Source organism: Diadema setosum, chromosome 1 (assembly GCF_964275005.1).
Source record: "Diadema setosum chromosome 1, eeDiaSeto1, whole genome shotgun sequence".
Classification (NCBI taxonomy): Eukaryota; Metazoa; Echinodermata; class Echinoidea; order Diadematoida; family Diadematidae; genus Diadema; species Diadema setosum.
In genome coordinates, this window is record NC_092685.1 from 5325886 (window position 1) to 5348001 (window position 22116).

Here is a 22116-nt window from a genome sequence, read left to right on the forward strand (position 1 = left end):
ACTTTTTCTTCCAGGGTTGAATAACTAGTGCACTGAGTGCTGTGATAGAGATGTGTGCTCATGTAGAGTGTAATTCCGTTTGGGATTGAAAAAAGAATGAAAAAGGAGCGAAAAACCTCCGGAGTAACAAAAGAAGAGGGAAATACAATAGGAGTGAATTGAGAGTGAGAAAGGAGTGAATATCCAAGCAGAAATATTTCCGTCTTTTTTCACTCCTGGAGTGAAAAAGGAGTGAATATCCAACCAGAAATATTTCCGTCTTTTTTCACTCCGGAGTGAAAAACGACTGACAAAAGAGTGAAATACGACAGGAGTGAATTTAGAGTGAGAAAGGAGTGAACATCCCACCAAAATAATTTCCGTCTTTTTTCACTCTCTTTTGGAGTGAAATTTCTGTTCACTCGAAATTCACTCCACTTCTAGTGATCCTTGACGTCACTACCAAGGGGAGTGAAAATCGAGTGAAAATTCACTCTTTCTTTTTTAGAGAGTACAACATGCACAGAACATGATCTTTACAACAGTAGATAACATTCTCAGAAAACCAGTATGGACCTCTGTGTCCACTCTAAATCATCCATTCCTTGCTACAGTAAGAATATTCAAGAATAAAGCAAAGTACAAATGATCTGGGAAACTAAGCATAGCTTTTACTGTAGGTAGATGATCATGCAGGTCACACTGCAACTGCAGTGAAACAACATTGTAGCTTTAATCTCATTATGAGTGTGCCCTTATCAAACTTTCATGACATTGTATAACCTTGGAAAAGGCCCCTTGCCATCCTAAGGCTCCAGTCTCATCCGATGCAGATTAATATAGTGCAAGGTTGCCACACTAATTAACCCCTTAACCTCTAAATGGACATCACTAATGTGATGTGCATCAAACTTTAATCTACAGGTGTCAAGTCTTGTCATTTCAGGAGTAGAAGAGTCTAAATTTCTTGGATCTTTTATAGTACATATACCTTATTGGTCCTCAGCTGTCAAGGTTTTATTGATGCTCCCTAAAATAGACATTTCTCTTTGCTGCATAATATGAATATAGATAGAGATAACGACAGATAAAGATATATGATCTGTTTGATCATTTTTATCTGCATGCATGTAAATCTTTGCTCCTACACCATTCTTTCTCTCTTATCTCTTTGTGAATGATTAAAGAACACTTTCTCTATTTTCCCCTTTTCTTAACCTTTTGTATATTTTCCAAGTGAGTTAGATATTAAATCTTATAAATGCATGTACACACAAATAGTATAAAAGCTGTTATTTTTGTGTTCAGATATTTTTGCGAATGAGGAGATCACAGATTTTTCTGCAAGATGTTGTTTTTGCGAACTGACACCAATGCTATCGTAAGTGCACTATTACCTTTAGTGCTTGGCAACATCTTGTTTGTTTTCAAATTCCCGGTCCAACAGTGATTAGCAAAATTCTGAAAACTAAAGCCTCATGAAAATGAAAGCTTACACAGTACACACACACTACTAAAGTTCACCAGCAGCTATCCACATAGCAACATTCTTCAAGCAGAGCTCTCTTCCCCCACAGTACCCAACCCCATTAAAAAAACAAAAAAAAATCTTAAGTAATCATGCACTTGCTTTGATTATTGGCTGCTGTTGCCTTTCATTGGATTTGGCAACAGGTTAAACACTCCTCCTCCTCTTCCTGAAAAAAAAGAAAAAAGGGAAAAAATTCCCTATCTTTACTGCAAAGGTGAATGCCAGGTCCCTCCATTCATTCATCCAGAATTCTCCCAGGTGTCATCCTCCCACAAGGTGGCCCCTTTCTCCCATTGACCACCTCAATTTAGGTGATCAAAGTCAATCTTGGTGTCACCCCGAGAAATTCTCACATTTACCCAACTCCCCAGGCAAGTCTACATCAAAGTGCTCTCCAAGGAATGGATTTAAAATTGACACTCCCATTATGGGGTAAGAAGTGCGCCCCTCTTCACAGACAATCCTCAAAATCAATGGTGAGGGCGATGGAGTAGGTTCCCACTTTAAAGGGGGTCCCAGACAGGGGTCTACATGAGAGAAAGACTCATCTGGAGACCAAAAGCACAATTCCGTTCAGGTTGTCTTAAGGCAGGTAAATGTGAACAGTATAAAAAGGAAAAATAATAATAATTCTGGCCTGAAATAGGACCACAAAGAAGAAATAGAGTTCAAATAACATGTTCTAAAGAAATGAATTGTTCTTTAGAGTTATGATCAATTCCTGGTGGTACCCCACAATGTTTTCAAGCTTCCTTCAGAGGAAGGAAGCAATGCAGAGCAAAATTTTCAACCAAAAGCTGGATTATGAAAATGACAGAGAAAGGGCCGAGGGGGAGGGGGAAGAGGGAGATAAGACAAATGAAACTGTAGCCTGCAGTGAGTTCAAGTCCATGGGAGATAAACGCTCTTTACCTCCCGCTCCTTGTAAATTGAGACAAAGCAAGACAAAACAACCAAAACTAATACATAAGGGTCAATCTTCAGCTCAGCTATGACCAGTCTCCACCCCTCCCCAATATGATGGTAGTAGCCAGTGTATTCAACCACAAACTGAGCAAACACTGAGCCAAAAGGGTCTGCCTACAGCAATATAACTTCATATCTACCTTTGACAGTTGATATGCTGACATGGCCATGCATTCACAGTGGTCAAGTGGTTTCAGCATTTCATAGCGTTAGTCGTTGACAAAAATGCAAATTTTCTGGAGATTTATGTAAACACTATGCTCATACCCCCCCCCCAAAAAAAAGATAAAATTGTCTGCTCTTACATTACTCTTCATGCTCTTGAACTGCTGCTATGACATACCAATTTTTACCATCCCCCCCAAAAAAAAATACAAAAAATTATTTTCCTCAATGAGATTCTTTTCTCCAGTAAAGAATTTAAGTCATCTGCATAATTATACAGACTGCTGTTTACATCACACATAAGTGACATTCAAACTTTACAGTGAACACCAAATTGTCAGTGAGATGGTTTGACCTCAACAAAATGTGAGGACCATTCTTGTTGGCTTTCCACATTCCCATGATGCTTTGCGAATGAGGGATTAAAACCTTTAAACGTGGCGGCATAGAGACAACAGTGACTGATCTCTTTCCCATTAGGTTGGGATTGGGAGCAGTTTGGGAAAGTGTTTGCGGCTCATGGGAGGAAAAATATGGAATGGCCTCAGTGTGGATGCTGTTGCAAGATATAGCATCATCAACCTATGCCCCCCCCCCCGACACATTAAGTCATTAGTATTTCTCGACACTTGTAACGCAAAACGGTGACTAATAGCACGTTCTGCTCGGCAGCCCGCATGACCTGCTCCGATGGGTCATTAGTAGTAACTAAGACTCTCCTGCCACTTGGCGTGACGTCAAACACCAGCTGTCCCAACTGAGATAAATCAATTAGAGAAGTATAATTCGGTCAGAAACCACCTTGGCCATCATGAATTGCCAAGTGCACCTGAACAAAACAAAAAAAAAAAAAAAGAGAAAGGAATAAAACAATTCATTTGCATGTATCCTGTAGCAGCAACATATGTCATTCAATGCAGTTAGCTATTAAGTTTGGAAAAAAAAAACAAACAAACTTTAACAAAATTGTTTCAACTAATGCACATGCAACTGCACTCATGCAAAATATGCACACTAAAAAATAATGAATTTAAAAGTACAAATTGATTACAAAAAAGGAGATGGTCATTTCTGGAACTAATAAGGACAAACCAACAGTAAGAAGTTTGCAATGTTAAATCAGATCTGACAGAAGCTCACTCTGTGAAATAAGATGGACTATTCCACCTGGGGTTGCTGAATGAGTCACTGACTAAAATTTCCAATCAAACCACTACCTGGATGGGGCATTCGCCTTGTGCCCAACTTCTGCATGCTAAATCAATCATTAATAAAACTAACACAGACATCTATAAAAGGCCAAAAGGCATTAATTCTGCTTCCTCTTTAACTTCCTTGAATGGTGGGCTAGAACAATTTTGAAAGTGTTGTTTAAAATTTATTGTATTCATTCTTTCTATAAACACTGACAAGAATGTAGTTTGTATGCTGATAAGCAGTAATGGTTGTGCGTGTGTCTTTTACTTTTTTTAAAAACAATTTTCAACAAAAATATTTCTATTACTTCACTGATAATCATGATTGAAAATAGAATCAAAGAGATTAAACATAAAGGACAAGAACTCATACAGTTGTCAATTACTGAAATGCATTTTATAATTAGCGGAGCCCATTCAAATGAAGTACACACTTTTGGTACATATTACCCTTACCAATACTATGAAGCGTTCTGATAAAGATGACAAATAAAAAAGAACCAAAACTAAGACATCTACTATGGATGGCAGGTACTTCATGAAAGTTTGAGTGTGAAGAATCCCCAGAAAACTCGTTCATTTCAGGAGTGTATCATTTCACATACCACCTCCTTCGCAGTAATATTGGCAAGGCACACTCCCTTCTCGCCTTGCAGAGTTCTTGAGCTGCATATTAATCATTTGACCGCTCATTAGCAACAGATGGACCAACGAAACCCTCAATCAATGACTGCCGACGGTCATGGTAAAGAAATCCCGGCAGTGCGGTCACAAATTTGACCGTAGCGTCCAAAGGGGTGGTAGTCTTGATAATGGATATTTCGAGTACGTGCCACCAGCGCCAAATCTCATCCAAACTCGCGGAATGCATACAAAATTGAGCACAGCCAGCACTCCCTTGGCTCTTGTGTCCAACACATGCTCCCAATTTCCGGTTGCAGTGTCCGAAGCAGGCAAGATAATACCGAGAACAAATCAAGCGGCCATGCAAAGACATCGGAGCTGGAAAATGGCAAAGGTTAGGTGGAGTATCACTGGCTTCACAGAAATAACACCAAGACAGGTAGTGATCCACATTTTGTGTGTGTGGGTTTGAGTGTTATGCATCATGTCACCAATTTTAACCTTACGGGCATGAACACAAATGATGTGGTTGACATCCAGAATTTTGACCACAAGAAAAAGAAATGTTGGGAAATTCTGAACATAGTATTTTTTTCTCTACATTGAATTATTTTCATGGAAAATAGAGGCCAAAGATCAAGTTCGCATCATCTAAATGAATCAACATGTGTTGTGAATTTGAAGTAACATTAATACAGTGACTACAGGCAAGATTAAATGAAGTCGCTAGACCTTTGTTCATGCTGGTACAAACTTGTATATATCAAAACCAAATTGCACTTAAATAGCTGTTGATAACACCTAAGGTGTTAACATGGTAGATAATGTACATTCCATGAAAGCTGAATTCTAATTGATTGAGAGTAAAACTTTTTGAATACCTATGTTTGATTTTATTTGAACAAGGTTCAAAGACAATGAAATAAGATACATGTCAGATATTCATAATGAAAAGCACAATAAGGACTCAATGACATAATTCTTCCCTTATCTTGTGTATTATCAGACATTTTTCAGTGCATCTCACATTCAAATGAGAAAATCCCTAAATGGTGCTGGTGGTAAGGTTTAATGAACCTTACATTACAAAGTTTCTTCCTGCTATTTGTCCCCTTTAAAAAAAAGCAGACTTATAATTGGGTTTTATAAAATTTACTCCTTGCTGGTAGAGAGTTAAAAGTATTATCAGGGTAGGGGTGGGGTTATGGCAACTTTGGTCCAAATTGGACATCAGATCTAATTTTTCACTGCCATTAGGGCAGAAAATTTGTAGATGGTAAGAAGATGAGAACTGATATTTGACTGTAAGCACCAGAGACAATATGTGATGATGTGTAATGAGCGATTCATTGACTTGATTTCCATATCAATTCCACTAAATGCATAAGAAAGACTGCAGTACAATACAAGTACAAAAAGCTGTGTACACTTTGGATTTCATTTTCTTCTTTGTGTGTGTGTGTGTGTGTGTATGTGTGTGTGTGGGGGGGGGGTGTGGTGGTTTCAAATGTATGCAGGGAACAAAATTTCAGTTTGGAGCCTTTGACCATAGCCTTGAGTTTGGAAATGCATGGTTGCTGATGTTTTTATCACATAAGACTTTTAAGGAACTCCCTATTAGAACAGAGTACTAGTGCTAGGAGAGGGGTCGCGAATAACAGTAATGACATTATATCATCGGCTGAGAACCAGAAGGACTTTATTACATTTGGGGGTATTGAGTTATTGGAATCACGTTGTACAGCTCGATCTCCTCTACATTATGGTGTCAATTTGAAATCATTTTCATTTTCAGTAAGATGTTAAAAAATTTAAACCATGAGGGCACTATTTGATCCTACATTTGGAACACTGCATATAAATCTACCCACTTTTGATTAAATACTATATACTTTTTATTTCATGAAAATTGATTGTTTCATTTTCATTTACGCTCAAATCTTAGAATGCGATAGCATCCTTCCTGACAATATACTAAAAATGGGAGTAAGAAATGTTTAAAAAATGGGACAAGCTGGAAGAAACGGAGTGAAGAGGAGGCAGCAGTCACCTCGGTGGTGGGGAGCTGGACCTCACGCAAGAATTCTATTTTTTCCCTGTGATATGACCAATCAATTTCTTGTTTAGGGAGGAAGGCAAGAACATGCCAGCTGATGAATCACAAATCAGATTGAGGCTGACTTGCAGTGCTTTTAAATCTTGTGTCCTAGCAACTAATGGCACGGCAATAAATGTAACAATATCGTCATCTTCACGACAGCAAAAGCGTATCTAGACGAAGTACGGAATATCACATATCATTTGGTGTGTCATAGCTTCTACACAAAGTCAGTGGCCACAAAAAGCATCTACAGACAACAGGCATACATGGGATAAGGATATTTTCAAGTACGGTGATACTTAGAACAAATATCTTCTTTTTTTTTTAATATACAATATGAGATCACAGCAATAAAATATATCTAGCCCACTCCAGTGGGTTAAGACAACTACAGTGCAGCAACAATATGAGAGTAAATCTAAACTTTTTAAATGCTGCTGTGGCACACAATAATATTAAAAGGACAGAAGTTTGTTTGTTCGTTTTGTTTTTTTGTTTTTTGTTTTTTTGGTTTTTTTTTTTTACTTCTCAAGAGCATTCCCTTAAATTTGCAACCTGCAATATGGCATCTGTTGTAATATTTCTTTATGAATGACTAATTCCACATCCCTCAATAGCTGTCATGTCCGCCCACAAGATTCCTATGCAGAATTCCATGAGTTTTGGCACAATTTTTCATACCAAATGTAGCACTACGTTTGTGTATGCATGCCTCGCGCTTTCTGGCCACATGCACCTGCCCTGCCGCGATGCTGGCAGTCCCATTTTATGAGTTCTTTTTTTTTTTTTTCAAGTTGTGTAGTTCTGCAGAGTGGACAGCAGTGTCAGAGGCTGACCTACTTATGGACAAAATCTCATATTCTGTTTCTCCATCCCTCTATCGCTCACTCCCTCTCTCTCTTTCCCTCTCTCTCGTAAGTGGTGTAGGCCGAGTGTATCGCCGTTCTTCGGTGATGGTGGCATCCAAGTGAAGTACAACCTGAATTCTCCAGCAAAATTCTATTTACCTGCCCGTACGTTCGAGGGCTCGGCTTGAGACAATCTTACGAGGTATTGCCGCTGGCGATGGTAAACATCCCCCTCCCCAATTCATTCATACTCTCAGTGGTACTGTTTAAAATGCATCCTGCAACTCAGAATCCCAGAATTATGAATCTGACATAACGATACTCCCTTCAGTTGGACAATGCTCTAATGGTCAGAATTTTTCAGTTTTATGATTATTATCTTAAAGCATATTACTTAAATAGGTCCAGGATTCAGTATATTTCACCTCCCTTTCCTGATGGAACAACAATTTTTGGCTCCCCAAGATATGCATTACGCCAATTCTACTTTTAAATGTTTTCCTTAAAATTCATAAAGCATCTGAAAAGAAGGTAGAGAAATTTCAGCAAATTAGGAACATAACATGTAGATATTCTTATGTAGGTAGGATCATTTCAGCATGACTGCATCGCCAGGAATGGTAATTGACATGTACTTATATCATTCATACGTCCACTGAATGCAGCCCGTGTCAACCAAATACAGACACAATGGTATCACTCAGCCTCTGCCCATTTCTCACAATGTAATACTTTAAAGGACAAGTTCACCTTCATTAACATAAGGATTGAGAGAATGTAGCAATATTAGTAGAACACATCATTGAAAGTTTGAGGAAAATCGGACAATCCGTTCAAAAGTTATGAATTTTTGAAGTTTTTGTGCAGTCACCGCTGGATGAGAAGACTACTGCAGTGTATGATGTCACACATGCGTACAACAATATAAGGAAAATATAAAGAGAATTTCACAAAATTTCATCTTTTGAAAAAAGTACACATTCCCTTGACTCGTTACTGACATATGTTATGGGTAATTTTATTCCCATTGCCTTTAGAAAGAGGCAAGTCAAGTGCTCTTTTATTATGCGAAAAAAGTTAAAATATGTTGAATTTTCTTTACATGTTCTTTATATTGTTGTACTCATATGACATCATGAGCCTTAGTAGTCTCCTCATCCAGCGGTTCCAGCACAAAAATTTTAAAAATTCATAACTTTTGCATCGATTGTCCAAATTTCCTCAAACTTTCACTGATGTGTTCTACTAATATTGCTGCATTCTCTCAATCCTTATGTTTATGAAGGTGAACTTGTCCTTTAAACATTGGGCCACTTGTTCAACTGGAAACTTAAACACTAATCTGCATCATTAACTACACTCTTCAAATTGTTCCTGGACAGCTCACAATGTAGTCAGGTAAAGGTTATTCTTAAGATAGTAGTAGCAGTAGTAGTAGTAGTAGTAATAACAACAACAACAACAACAACAACAACAACAACAACAACAACATTATTATTATTATTATTATTATTATTATTATTATTATTATTATTATTATTATTATTATTATTATTATTATTATTATTAATAGCAATAACTCAAATCAAGCGTAAATGTATTCCTTCACACACCTGAGTTGCATGCCTGAACACTGACCAGTGGAAGGTGTCTTCCAATATCTAATCACATGTGGAATGCATACCTCTGATAGATATCCAGGATTTAACCTAATATCACTTCCAAACTAACAACCAGGAGAAGACATGAAATATTTCAGCATAAATCTCGCAGAGCAATTAATCGATGACACGTCCTAACAAAATATTGGGAGTATTCCCTGGAAATACACTGATATTACTTTAGACTACTGCTTACCAATTACCTAAGAGTGCAATAATCCGGTTAAGTAAACATGTCAGTCACAGGGATCTCAGTTATTCAAGCAGACAAAAATATGCAATTCTCCATGAATAAACACAAACTGGCACAATCTAATATAGGCATGCTCCATTACTCTTTAGTCTACGCATATGCAGACCTTTATCAATTCAATATTTTTTGTGCTTATTTGTGCTATGCAAAGGATAACTTTGACATAGAAAAAGAAAAACTGTGTTGATGTTTGTAAATCAGTACTCATGAATGGAAGCTGTTGCTGTTGATTTTAAGCAATGCAGAACTCAAAATCCCACAGTGACAAGGATTTTAACAATGTCATGCCTAGTCCACTAGACTACTATGGTAATGCTCTCTTAGAATGACAAGCCCTGTCATCTTTCATGGCTCTACCAGTTTGCTCCCCTCATCCCTCATCCAGCATCCATCCCCATGGCAATAATTGACCCATGATATAGTTGTCTCTATGCTAATTGACACCGGTGACTGACCTGATTAAATAATTCATATGCTAATGAAAACGAACAACCCCCCTGGCTCGGGTAGCTGTGTGGCTCCACTGGTCAATGGGAAATGGCTGAATTGACTCATAAGGGACAGAAGGACCATTCACGTCAGAAGAGAGGAAAGTCATAATGGCTAGGGGGGAAAGACAGAAGTGACAGACAGACAGACAGACAGACTGACAGAAAGACAGACAGATAGAGAATATGGGGGGGGGGGTAGTGGTAGTACATGACATAGAGCATGTTGGATACAGAGTGAGTAGGGAATGGTTTGAGAAGGAGCAGACAAATTAGAAAGCAAACATATATGATCGTGAAGCCAAAATTTAGATACACGCGAATGTGTGTGACAGAATGAGATCTCGTTTAATTTTTCAGAGGTTACCACACACATGCTTTACATAGCATCTTACAATATATACTACTTGAGATGGAGACAGTTTTCAAACAATTTTTGCACTAAGATTCTCATCACATTTTTATATTTTCTTCAGCAAACATATTCTGGTTACACCAACAGAAATGTGGAAAGTGGTAGTATATCAGCTGTCTGAATATAGTAAGACACTACTTGACATTGAGCACTGACAAAATATGTTTCCATAGGTTAAGACAGAAAAAAATGTTTGAACTGTTTCAAGACATTGGTAATATCACCTCCTTCTTTTAAACTCATGATAGTTATACATGACGTGAAGATACTTAAAGAGAAACACAGAGACTTCAAAAGAATAAGAGAAATGGTGTAAGGGATGATACTGCTAGGTATACTGCTGTGCATGGCTGCAAGGAGAATGATAAAACGAGTATAAAATCTTTTTCTCACTGAATTCTTAATGCTGTCATTAAATGCTGTATGGTTTTTACAAGCTTTTCCTTCAATTAGTGTTACAAAAATGTATGACCATACCAGTTTCGACATCACATAATCAGCATATTCCATACGGCTTCTGCTGCTACAAGACACAAAGTAATGTAACCCCACAGTCCATACATTCACTATTATGGTCAATGATGATTCATAACTTAATATCTGACATATGACAAAAGGCTAAAAGTAAGAGAACAGAGAAATAGCAAGATTTGAAAATAGACAGATTGTTCATGCACAAATTACAAAATGGAGCACAATAAAAGCTTTTAGAGGAGTAGCTTGAAAAAAAAAAGACCATGGGAGTCAATTTTGCAGCAGACAGACGTATGAATAAATCCTAGCTGAATATGAAAAGGTAGTACTGAGTGCATTTAGGGGCGGATGCATTTAGCAGGCTAGGCTGGTTCATTTGGGAATGCTTCAGAGGTATGTCAACAAACACTGATGACATCTATTTCATTAGTGACTGCATCCCAAGCCATCATATTTACTCATCTATAGAGTTGGCACACACACGGGGAGAGATATATTTTCTATCCCCTGCTCTCTCTCACACACACCTCACACACAGCACACACAGCCCCAACTACGAAAACAATCACTTAACAATACAGGAGAAATTACAGATATGCCATGCAATGTTCAGTCTGTGGTTTCACCATCAGATATGTCTCCTGCATAGACAATGCATGCATGATCCCATGATTTATGAGAAGTGGGCCAAATATGCACATAGACACTACAGTTTAATGACATTGAGGCATGGCGAAGCTACAGGATTCAGCGTGTATCCATAAACTGGAGCAATCAATATGACTTAAGTGGCTTAATCAAGGCTAATACTGCACTTCTGAAATGATTTATATCACTGGCGGTTATTGACTGCGCTTACAAGGTTACGACAGATATATCTGCACTTTGTACGAATATATAAAGCGCAAAATATATAACTGCTGTATAAAAATTGTAAAATGACATAAGGACTGACTTTGCCTTGTTCGAAATAACCACTTGTACAGAACTGATTTTTTTTTTTTTTTTTTTTTTTTTTTTAAAGACACGCTTACTGGGTACAGGAATACATTCCTATTGAATAGGATCTCACATGCTGGTATATTCAACTAGGTATAGCATAATATGTTAGGATAATTGATTGACTGCATCAATCATGTGGGTGAAGGCATCATTTGATTCCTGCTCTAAATGCTGGCACTGGCAAGAACATAGACATACAGCATTAGTGTAGGCCCCTGTCAGTGCTTTGCACTCAAAGTTTGCTATACTTGTTTGCTGATCTAAGCGCTTTTAGTTAGAATTTTGCAAAAGAAAGTTGATTATAAAGATAGCTGGCAGTACAGGAACAATGAAAAAAAAAAAACACTTCTCATGCAGTGGGATTAAATGGATATTTACAGAGGTAAGCTTGTGGCTAAGTCTTTTGCTTCAATGAAATAGCTATCATAGTTCAATTCTGATTCTCAAGGCTGAACAGTTTGGCTTTTACTCAAGTCAGTAGGCATGGCAACTCTTTGTACTGTGGTTTAGACAGCATGGTAAGAGTGCACAGATGTTTTCAACCTAATTTCATATGAAGTCCAAAGCATCACTTGAGATAACAAAAACTAATAAAGATAATTGTTAACAACCTAAAAAAAAAAGAATGAATAACATAAAGTTCATGTGATCTTAATAGCACACTTGACCACCTAACATGGTATTGTGTAATCAGATGCTTTATGGCCATGTATGTTTTGATCATGACATAAATCACAATTACCTGATTACTCCACAAACATGTTGTTCACAGATTGACCAGAATTTTTGTGTTGATACAAAGGTGTAATCAAAACAATATTACATTCAATCTATTCTCAACCTTCTAATCTAAACTGGAAAGCAGCAAGTTTAAAATGTAAATCTTGCTCTTGTTTGGAATGAAACTGATCCTTAAAAGCAGTATAAGGACTGCATATGTGACCGGCGACAACGGTTTCAGGCAAAAGTCGCGAATTTTGAAAGTTCATTTTTTCACTGACTCACATTGCCCATTTCGTAAGCTTTGCATTGATATAAAACACTTGTATTCTTCGGCACCATAAGTGGGCATAGAAAGAGAAATAAAATACACTTTTTAAGTTGTTAGCCTGACAAAATTGCGAGAAAACAGGCTTTGAAGATTCACCTCTTTCTCAAAGACAATGTCCGAGCGGCGATGCGAGGGGAGGATCACCCATCCGTACGATGGTGCCAATTGATGTTAAGCTCCGCCTCTAGCAACCACATCGCCTTCTGATTGGCTCACTGAGAGAGTCAAATTCCCGGGCACCTTCCTCGGAGCTCAGCGTATGGAGCCGAAAACAATGCGTTTCGCTCGGGTTTGTTTACCAGTACGTCTTTCAAGATGGCGAATACGATAATTACACGTATGGTGTACATGTACATGTGTATGGTGCACGCATTACGCAAAATTTGGCATCCACACGCCATGTCCGTGTGCATGTAACAGGAGCGGTGGCGAATCCACACATTTACAAATCGCGTTTTCATTGTGGTTGATTTGTCTTTATCATTGGCGACCCTTTTGAAGGCAGAAAATTGCTAGTGCTGACAAGGGTCACGCTTCCTGTTTGTTTTGCTTTTACAAGACATGCATATATAATAATGTTGCTTTGCTCGGTGGTGCTAATTGAATTAAAACAAACAAACAAACAAACAAACAAACACGACTCGTAAGTTTGGTGCGAACTTGACGTGTAGTATATACTACATGTACAAGTAGACAAATTTGAGAATATTTACACTGTAGTTTTCTTTTCACACGATTATGTTATGCTACATGATTTTTGTTTCACTTCCGTTGTCAAACATTGCGGAAGAATAGTTTGGATAGAAAGCCAAACGAAGAGCACGCACTATACAGAGCGAGCGTATATAAACCACTATACCAAGAACAATGGAGCATGTAATCGTGCACGCGTGGACAAAGCATTCCCCAAACGCTGCAACTGGTGTCTCCGAAAGCCGAATTATGTAAATGTGTGCGACGCACCAGCCAATCGCGTGCGAGACCCTGCACCGTAGCAACGCTGGGGATATTGGCGCGGCGTTCGAAAGAAGCTCGAAACTGACGAGTGCGATCCAACATAGGGTGCTTAAAATTCCATTTTCGATAGGAAAAACTTAGTCTTATGCAATGAAATTTAGTGTAGATGTAGAAAACATATCAAAGATTCGATTTCTGCAAAAAACCTAAATCGACAAAAATAATGGTCAAAATCTTTATACCGCGCCTAGGAGGGAATTTGCTCTTGCGACTTTTGCCTGAAACCGTTGTCGCGGGTCACATATCTTTGAACATGTACAAGCTTACGTGCAGCTTGCAGCCTGATCATGTACCAGCGTCAATCTGCAGAGATCAAACGGATCTGGATGTTTCCTGCACTTCTCTAAAACAATCTCCTATCTCCTGCCGCCAACTTGTGAGAGATTTGGAAGTGGGATTCAAATGATCTTCCTCACACTTGCTGAAACTTTAAAGTTGGTTGTATTTTTATGATAATGCTGAATGTATTAGGAAAGCTTAAAAGCTCATCTCCACCCCACAACTCTACACAGCTGTACCCCTTTCCCACTTCCTCCTATTCCCTTCACTCCCCCTCCCCCCCCCCCCCCCAGTGGAGGTTACCACTTCTTTGCAAAACAGAAATGGTGTTATTGTGGCTATTTACACTCTAAATTACAGGGACTTCAAAAGTTAATCCTACGTTAGATTTGAAATGGTAATCGTAGGCTGGATTCAAACAAAATCTAAAGAACTTTCCATGGTTAGATCTTGACATGAGGTATGATCATGGCAAATTTCATGTGAATGGGTAATGGCAATTTTGAGATAAATTTACTGCGTTCACAAAATTCGGCTGAAAGAAAGAATATAGAAGGAAGAATGAACCTTAGCAAACATAATAGGTGATATCCTGATAGCATACCACCTAATTAGAAATTGGTGCATTCTATTCCGATATTGCTCTATGTTATGACACGACTGGCTAACAATGGGAGAGGCTGCAAAATGCCACTGAAACAAGTACATTTCACTATTTTTGTTGTTAAAATAATCACTTTGTCTAGAAATCTGTTGTAAAGAAGTTCAGATGATCAAATTTCTCTGTTGGCGTCTTCACAAAAAAAGACACCTCAGTTTTGTCTCTGGATGCCCATGTGCTAGTCAAGTCTGATCATAATATATTCCTTCTTACGCATGTCGATACACTCAAAGCACAATTCCATTTTGTCATGATACCATCCACCAATTTTACAACTTGTTTTTCCATTTTGTCTTTGTCCACTCTGCTTTCATCGGTAGAAAGTGATCTGATTGCAGAGGTAAGGGTGACAGGGATAAATTTCCCTCCACATCAATCCTGGTTTGTTTGCATGATAATGGAAGAAGCGTGACAATCGAGTCGGGATCATGGTGCCCTACACACGGGTGCACATAATTTTTTGCACCAATATTTATACGGCATTTTCACTGCACAGACACCATTTGCTTTTGCCTGATGCAGTCAGCCTATGTTAGCACTGGCTGGTGGGCATAACAGTGAGTTTGAGATTTCATCTTTACGAAGATTCTGTAAAATATCCCATCTCTTTGCTGCAGCAATTAATAACTTCATGCTAACAGCTCCACTTCAGTCCTTGTGCAATTAATGTCTTGGAAGGAAACACAAAAAGGCTGAAAAAATCTTGAATAAAATGGAGGGGAAAAGGACGAATGATGTATTCTTGTGTGAAAGCTGAGGAATAAATAAAGCCATTTATCCTTTTGCATTCTACACAGTGGTATGTTGCTATATTTCTTACTATGATAGTTGTGACATATGTATTGCAGAACATTCTGTCACATCAAGTTAAAGAATGAAAACCAAAAACATGTTGAAGTAATTTGGATTGAAAGTTATATACATCCTCATTTAGCACATATGCAAGGCAAAAATATGACTGTAAACAGCACTGGGTTCTGAGTCATACTTGAATCACAGAGCTCCCCATATTCTGGTATGGTAAAATATTGAAGTCTCCGATGATAACAGAAACGTATTCTAGTACAAAAACAAGATGCAGGACAAAAAATTAGATACACTTTAAATAAACTAGACATCTGTATACCCACTATATTCTCAGTCAAGGTATGACAGACAGGTTGCCATGGAGATGCGTGATGGCAGACAAAGATCGCCAGTGATGATTCATGGATACTCCACAGCTATCTCTCCTTCCACTTTTTCCCTTTCTTCCTCTCCCTCATTCTCTTGATGTCATACTCACACAATGATCACATCACCTTTTTGTCCACCAATTCAACTCATTCACGTCTGATTGGACACACTGACTTCTCCGCCTTGTGCCTTTCAATCACCCTTGCCTTAGACACCCTGGGAATATCACTGTGTGACCATGGAAACGATACTCTACCAGCATCTCGGCAGCAGGATGGAAAGGTTTTGCAATGCTTGGATACATCATGTGGCCTTGATTCTGTCTGGGAGCAGTCTCCCATGCATATCATATCTCAGTAGCACTAACTCATGCCACTACTGCACTGATGCTCACATTGATTAAATATGAAATTCATACCTTATTGGCCAGTACCGTAAAGTAGGCAGAAGATTTTTTGGTGTGATGGGCTTACTATCTTACTGCCTAGACTTTTGCTTTGCAACTGCTACTTTGCACATCATGTTCAAAATGGTATTTAGTCCTTGTGATTCTATCCTGTTGTATTTAGAATAAAAACATATTTGTAGTGCAAAATCATCAAAAGTTTATTGGAGGAGTTTGCTGATGTTGACTGACTCACAAAAAATAAAAATAACAGATATAATGCAAATTTTGTACATTAAGCAGGCTTTTCAAAGGTTGGCACCACAAATAAAAAAAGAAATGACTACAATATTGATGTAAATCTAACTTGGTAATAATGGTAACAGAGACACGGGGGATTCACTACAGTATTTGTTTGGCCCAAAAAAGAAAAAGAAAAAAAAAAGGAGCAAATGTGTACAGTGTCATGTCCTCCACTGCTTCTTGTGTTGTGATTCTGTCATTGTACATCCAAATATCTTCTGCATGTCATGATATTTGACTGCAAATACAAAGTGTATTGAGCACTCCACAAAATGAAACATAATTCACACTTTTTATTCCAGAACCTACAGGCATACGATCTGGCAGGGTTACCCAGGACGATCATTCAAAAATACCATCTGTTGATGAAAGGCTGTGAAAACTCCTGAGGGAAATTTACCCAAAAGACGGCTAAAATGAGAGAACCAAGCCTTCATGATACTATGCAGCAGATCATTCACAGTAATCTCACACATGAGATGCTTCACGTTTGTCAGAACTTTTCCCCACCACCAGAAAAGATGACCAGAGGGACTGTGAGACTTTGGGCATTTAATCTCATTAAACAACAAAGAAAAATTACATTTTTGGTGCATTTCCCTGCATTAATGTTGCGAGAGTACTTAAGAAACATGATCTTTACCTGCAGGCACTCATAGCATTTTTCAATGGATGTAACGTGGTTCATACTTAAGAAATAACTGGATGATTTATTGGATCTCAAGATTAAAAAGTGGCCTTTATTCACTGACCAAAAATGTACTACTTGTCATTTGTCATTGGAAATGATGAGGACTTTTTGCCACTTCTAACACTAAAGCTTCTGAGACAAGACTTGTCATGTTATGATAACCAATAGTCCAATTGATTTTTTTTTGTGTCATTATTCCCATAAAATCAATTCTATCAAAACATTAATCTTGAAATGAAGGTGCAAAAGTGAACAAAGGAAATTTAGGTATAGTTAGAATCTGTTCTTAATATTTAATTACATACCCACTTGTAGTAAACTTGAGCACGTAGTTCCCATGAGTAAAGCATTAGGATGTAACATTAGGTTGGAAGCCAGAGGACATAAATCCCCTAGACTTCAGATAGAATGAATGGCTTTTTCCCTCTTATTCGACAACTGTCAATGCCTTCAGACAGATGTTTGAGCATACAACTGCCAGAGCGCTTTGTTTACAGCACACACAAGCGCTGCCTATCGCACGTATACTCAATACCGATCACAAGTGACTAAGCAGGAGCTGGGGGAATTTTATCTCTGCATTCAGAGAAAGTATCTTGTCATCTGCCAATTCTTTGTAACTATTTCCCAATTAAATTAAAGTAGGAAATTCACTGTCTAGGAGCTGTACAGAGTATGTGCCTGTCATTCATTGTAACAAACAGGTTGGTGAGAGATAAGGTAAACAGCCCTGTTGTGTTCATCTATCATATTAAACAGATATTTCATATCATGTAAGCCACTTTCCAACATAGAGATAAAAGTGGCCATATTATATTCCTTTGTATTGTCTTCTTTCATGACGCTTTTTGACAATACAATGTACCTAGAAAAAAAAAATCAAAGAAAAATTAGACGTTCAATTGAAAATGACTAAGGAGACAAATATTCTACCTGAACAAATGGATGCTACCACATGGGAATTAGCTTCATCTCTAAATCTAAAATCATTTCTTGCATGTTCTTGAAGAACAGATATTCACAGCATTCACTTCATTGTCGAAGAAGAACCTCTTGTAAATGACATATGTCTATTTTCCACTAGATTTCATCAACATAGCTTATCTGAAAGTTAGAACAATTCTACCTAACATCAATATGCTGGTGGGTTTTGGTTGAAGAGTATGCCTTAAAATCTGTTCAGCTTTATTTCAACACTTATACAATTTTCTAGCTGTATCGCCAGATAAAGATGATATTCTATGACCAGAGTTGGTACAACAACTTGCATGTAACTATCACAGTTCGCTATACGTGTATAGAGATTCTAGTTAAAGGACAAGTTCACCTTCACAGACATGTGGGTTGAGTGAATGCAGCAATGTTAGTGGAACACATCAATGAGAGTTTGAGGAAAATCGGACAATCCATTCAAAAGTCATGAATTTTTGAAGTTTCTGCTCAGTCATGGCTGGATGAGAAGACTACTATAGTTTGTGATGTCATATGAGTACAACTATATAAAGAAAGTATAAAGAAAATTCAAGATATTCTCACTTTTCTCACATAATAAATGAACACTCGACTTCTCTCTTTCAGAAGTCAGGGGGAATAATATTACCCTTACCATAAGTCAGTAACAAGTCGAGGAAATGTGCACTTTATTCAAAAAGTCAAGTTTTGTGAAATTCTCTTTTTATTTTCATTATATCGTTGTACGCATGTGACATCATACACTGTAGTAGTCTTCTCCCCCAGCAGTGATTGCACAGATATTTTAAAAATTCATAACTTTTGAACGGATTGTCGGATTTTCCCCAAACTTTCACTGATGTGTTCTATTAACATTGTTGCCTTCACCCAATCCACATGTATATGAAGGTGAACTTGTCCTTTAAATCGAAGACCATTCAAAATGATTTCAAAGGGTAGCTGCCATTATTCAAAAAGAGAGGAAAAGAGAGAGAAACGTTTTCAAGTGCTTATCAAAGCAAGCTAATTGTAAATGATTATTGGTAAAGACACCATTTTCTTTTTCTATCATCCGCAATGCCACACAAAGTACAGCTAATGTACAGCTTTCCAACAGATGCTAATTACTTCTCATCTACTTGAGATGTGTGCCTGATGAAATTTTGAGGCTGATGCTCTCTGATGCTGCCGGCTTGGCATCTCTGTCGTAATAACACTGTTGCTTTGACGATGGTTAATTGCCACTTTGGCGAGCACTCACGGCAGCAAGCAGTAATAGTGTCATCATCCCCTTAACAACTGAATGTCAGCCCCTCCTGGTGCTCCGAGGTAGTTTGTTCATGCACACACATTTACATGTCAAGAAGTTATTGCACGATGTTACCTCACAGTGCCTCTCATCTTTTTTTTTTTTTCAGATGGGGGGGGGGGGGGGGTCTGAAATCTTCATTTGATATCATGCAAATGATTCAAAATCAAAACAATCTCAAAATGAAATATTACAATTTATTTTCTACAATATACATTCATAACAAAAATGGTAGTAGTATGCCATAGCCTGTGAACATCAAGAAGGATACAAAACACAGATAAGATAGAACACAAACACAGAGATACACACATACAAACACACACACATACACACATGGTATACACACACACAAGCTCACTCACTAATACTCACTCATCAAGATGTCCAATCTTTCTTTGGCCATAGACAGATTCTTCTTCATCTTGTCCTGTATCTTCTTTGCTTTCTCCCATTCTGGACCTGCAATTGATAAGAAAAGATGGAAAATGGGGAAAAAAAAATATGGAATTTTAAAAACATTTTCATAGCTCTTTCATTTAATAGAAAAACTGACAGATGAAATATATGTCACACAATACAGACAAAATGAGATCTTGTCACATTGACAGATGGTACACATTCAATGTATGATCAACAAGCCTATAGCTAAAAAGCAATTGAAATAAATTTCAATACTGACATTCGCATTCCTGAAGAAAATTGAAATACTTTTTTTTTATCTGTGAAGAGCATTAATTGATATTTCTCATCGCTTGCACATAATTTAATACCAATAAGGAGGACAATACAAATTCAAAACAGAGTTACAGGATTTGATCTGATGTTACTGCATGCTTTCTATCCTGAATAAACAGTGCACGCAGTGAAAACACAAGAAAAATTGAAACCATTGTTAAGGTAGTGACTAGAACATTGTATGAATATCAGAAAATGTGTGGAATTAATCATCCTTGTTTTATGCATGACATATCATGTTCCTTCTTCAAAATTCCACCACAACAAAGCATATTTTCAGCCCAGAGGCAGTGAGTGTTTCATGAACATCCCAACATGTGTCCAGATACAAGTCATCTAGATCAAGTTTCTTTCATGAAATAATCATTTGGAGGATCCAAAGATTCACTTCTCAGGCTGCGAATAATTCAGAACATAATTTGCAGAACTTAACAAACAGTGAAAACAGCGATGTCTCAATCCATACACAGCCCGAGGCAAAAGCGGAAAAATCCCACCGGTGTATCGGATCTGGAGATACATCTACCAGAGATGCAGTCTAGTGGAACGTTCTATACCAAATCTCTCCTCCCTCAATCCTCCATTCTCTCCTTCTCTCGCTCTTTTCTTGCACACCTATTGGCTTTGTTGTTTGTTTGTCATGAATATTCACGTGGGCTTGGGCTTCGAGTGAGTCATTCTGGGCAAACTGGGCTCTCTCCCTCTCTCTCTCTCGGAGGAAAGCAGGAGATGAGAGATGGTGGCGCCGATGTGGTTGGATGAGGAGATCACTGGGGATTGCTCCATAGGTGCACACCTGTAGGATTTGGTTACTTCTCCTTGATCCACTGTTTTTCTCTATTTTTTTTTTTTTTACTAGCATGCAGATGCCAATATATGCTGCTGAGCAATTCTACAGTGCACTAGTATTTGCATTTGATTTTGCACTTTGCATTTTCTCATCTAGTAAGATTATCATCCCGAGTCCGTGTAGGGTGTAAGCTGTTGGTGTACTGAGTTTCTTGTCGCAAGATCAAATTACCACATTAAACAAAAGAAAGAAAAGAACTTCTGATGAAGAGAAAATACAAACATATGGTGAACACATATCTTGTGAATGCATATCAAACTTCTACAGTATTCTGATTTGATTATATAGTTTATACTGAATTTAAGTGACACCGCATTGGTCTTGTCACTCCATGTGTAAGAAAACAAATTCTGATACATTGCATGTACAAAATCTGTCAACTGCATTGCTAAGTTCAGATGGTCTCATTTACGGTTACCGACTCTTCTCAGAACCAGTGATGTATAGTGAAGTTCACAAAGTCTTGGCTTTTACCCCATCAAATTCTGAGAAATTTTTACCTCAGAGGCTGCCATCTTGTCACCACAAATTAAAATTGGCACCTCTGAATCTCACTGCACACATCTTATACTGGAGAGAGACTAGACTGAACTTGTTAAATTCATTAGATTTGCACACACACACACAAAAAAAAAACACACCAAAATTTATAATCTTCACCACATTTTAGAGAAAATAAATGTTCTTCTACAGTATGCTGTCAAGTCAAGGATAATTCATAAATGTATAATCAATAAGCTGTTGACAATTCTGCAACTGATATAAACAATACATATACATTTTTATTCCAGTTGCAGAATTTTCTTTTTTTTTTCAGTGTTTAGTTATTTTCCATTTTCATTCTTTTTTTAATCACTCATGGGCTCAAAGCAAAGATTTGCTTCACACTACCTTGATGAAACACAAACATTGAATAGCTACACTGTAAAGTTATCACAGAAAGATAGAGCACCAAACCAGTAAGATGTGGTTTTTGAGACCTGATGAGTTAATAACTGAATA

General features: G+C 37.8%; 1 protein-coding gene across 1 annotated transcript in view; it reads right to left on the reverse strand.

Annotated features, from left to right (window-relative positions):
- LOC140233484 (spastin-like) overlaps positions 1 to 22116 on the reverse strand; it is a 99014-nt gene that overhangs the window by 49229 nt on the left and 27669 nt on the right. The window contains exon 3 of the mRNA XM_072313605.1: positions 19902 to 19988. Coding sequence (XP_072169706.1) covers positions 19902 to 19988 — 87 coding nt within the window. The remainder of the gene's footprint in view (positions 1 to 19901; positions 19989 to 22116) is intronic.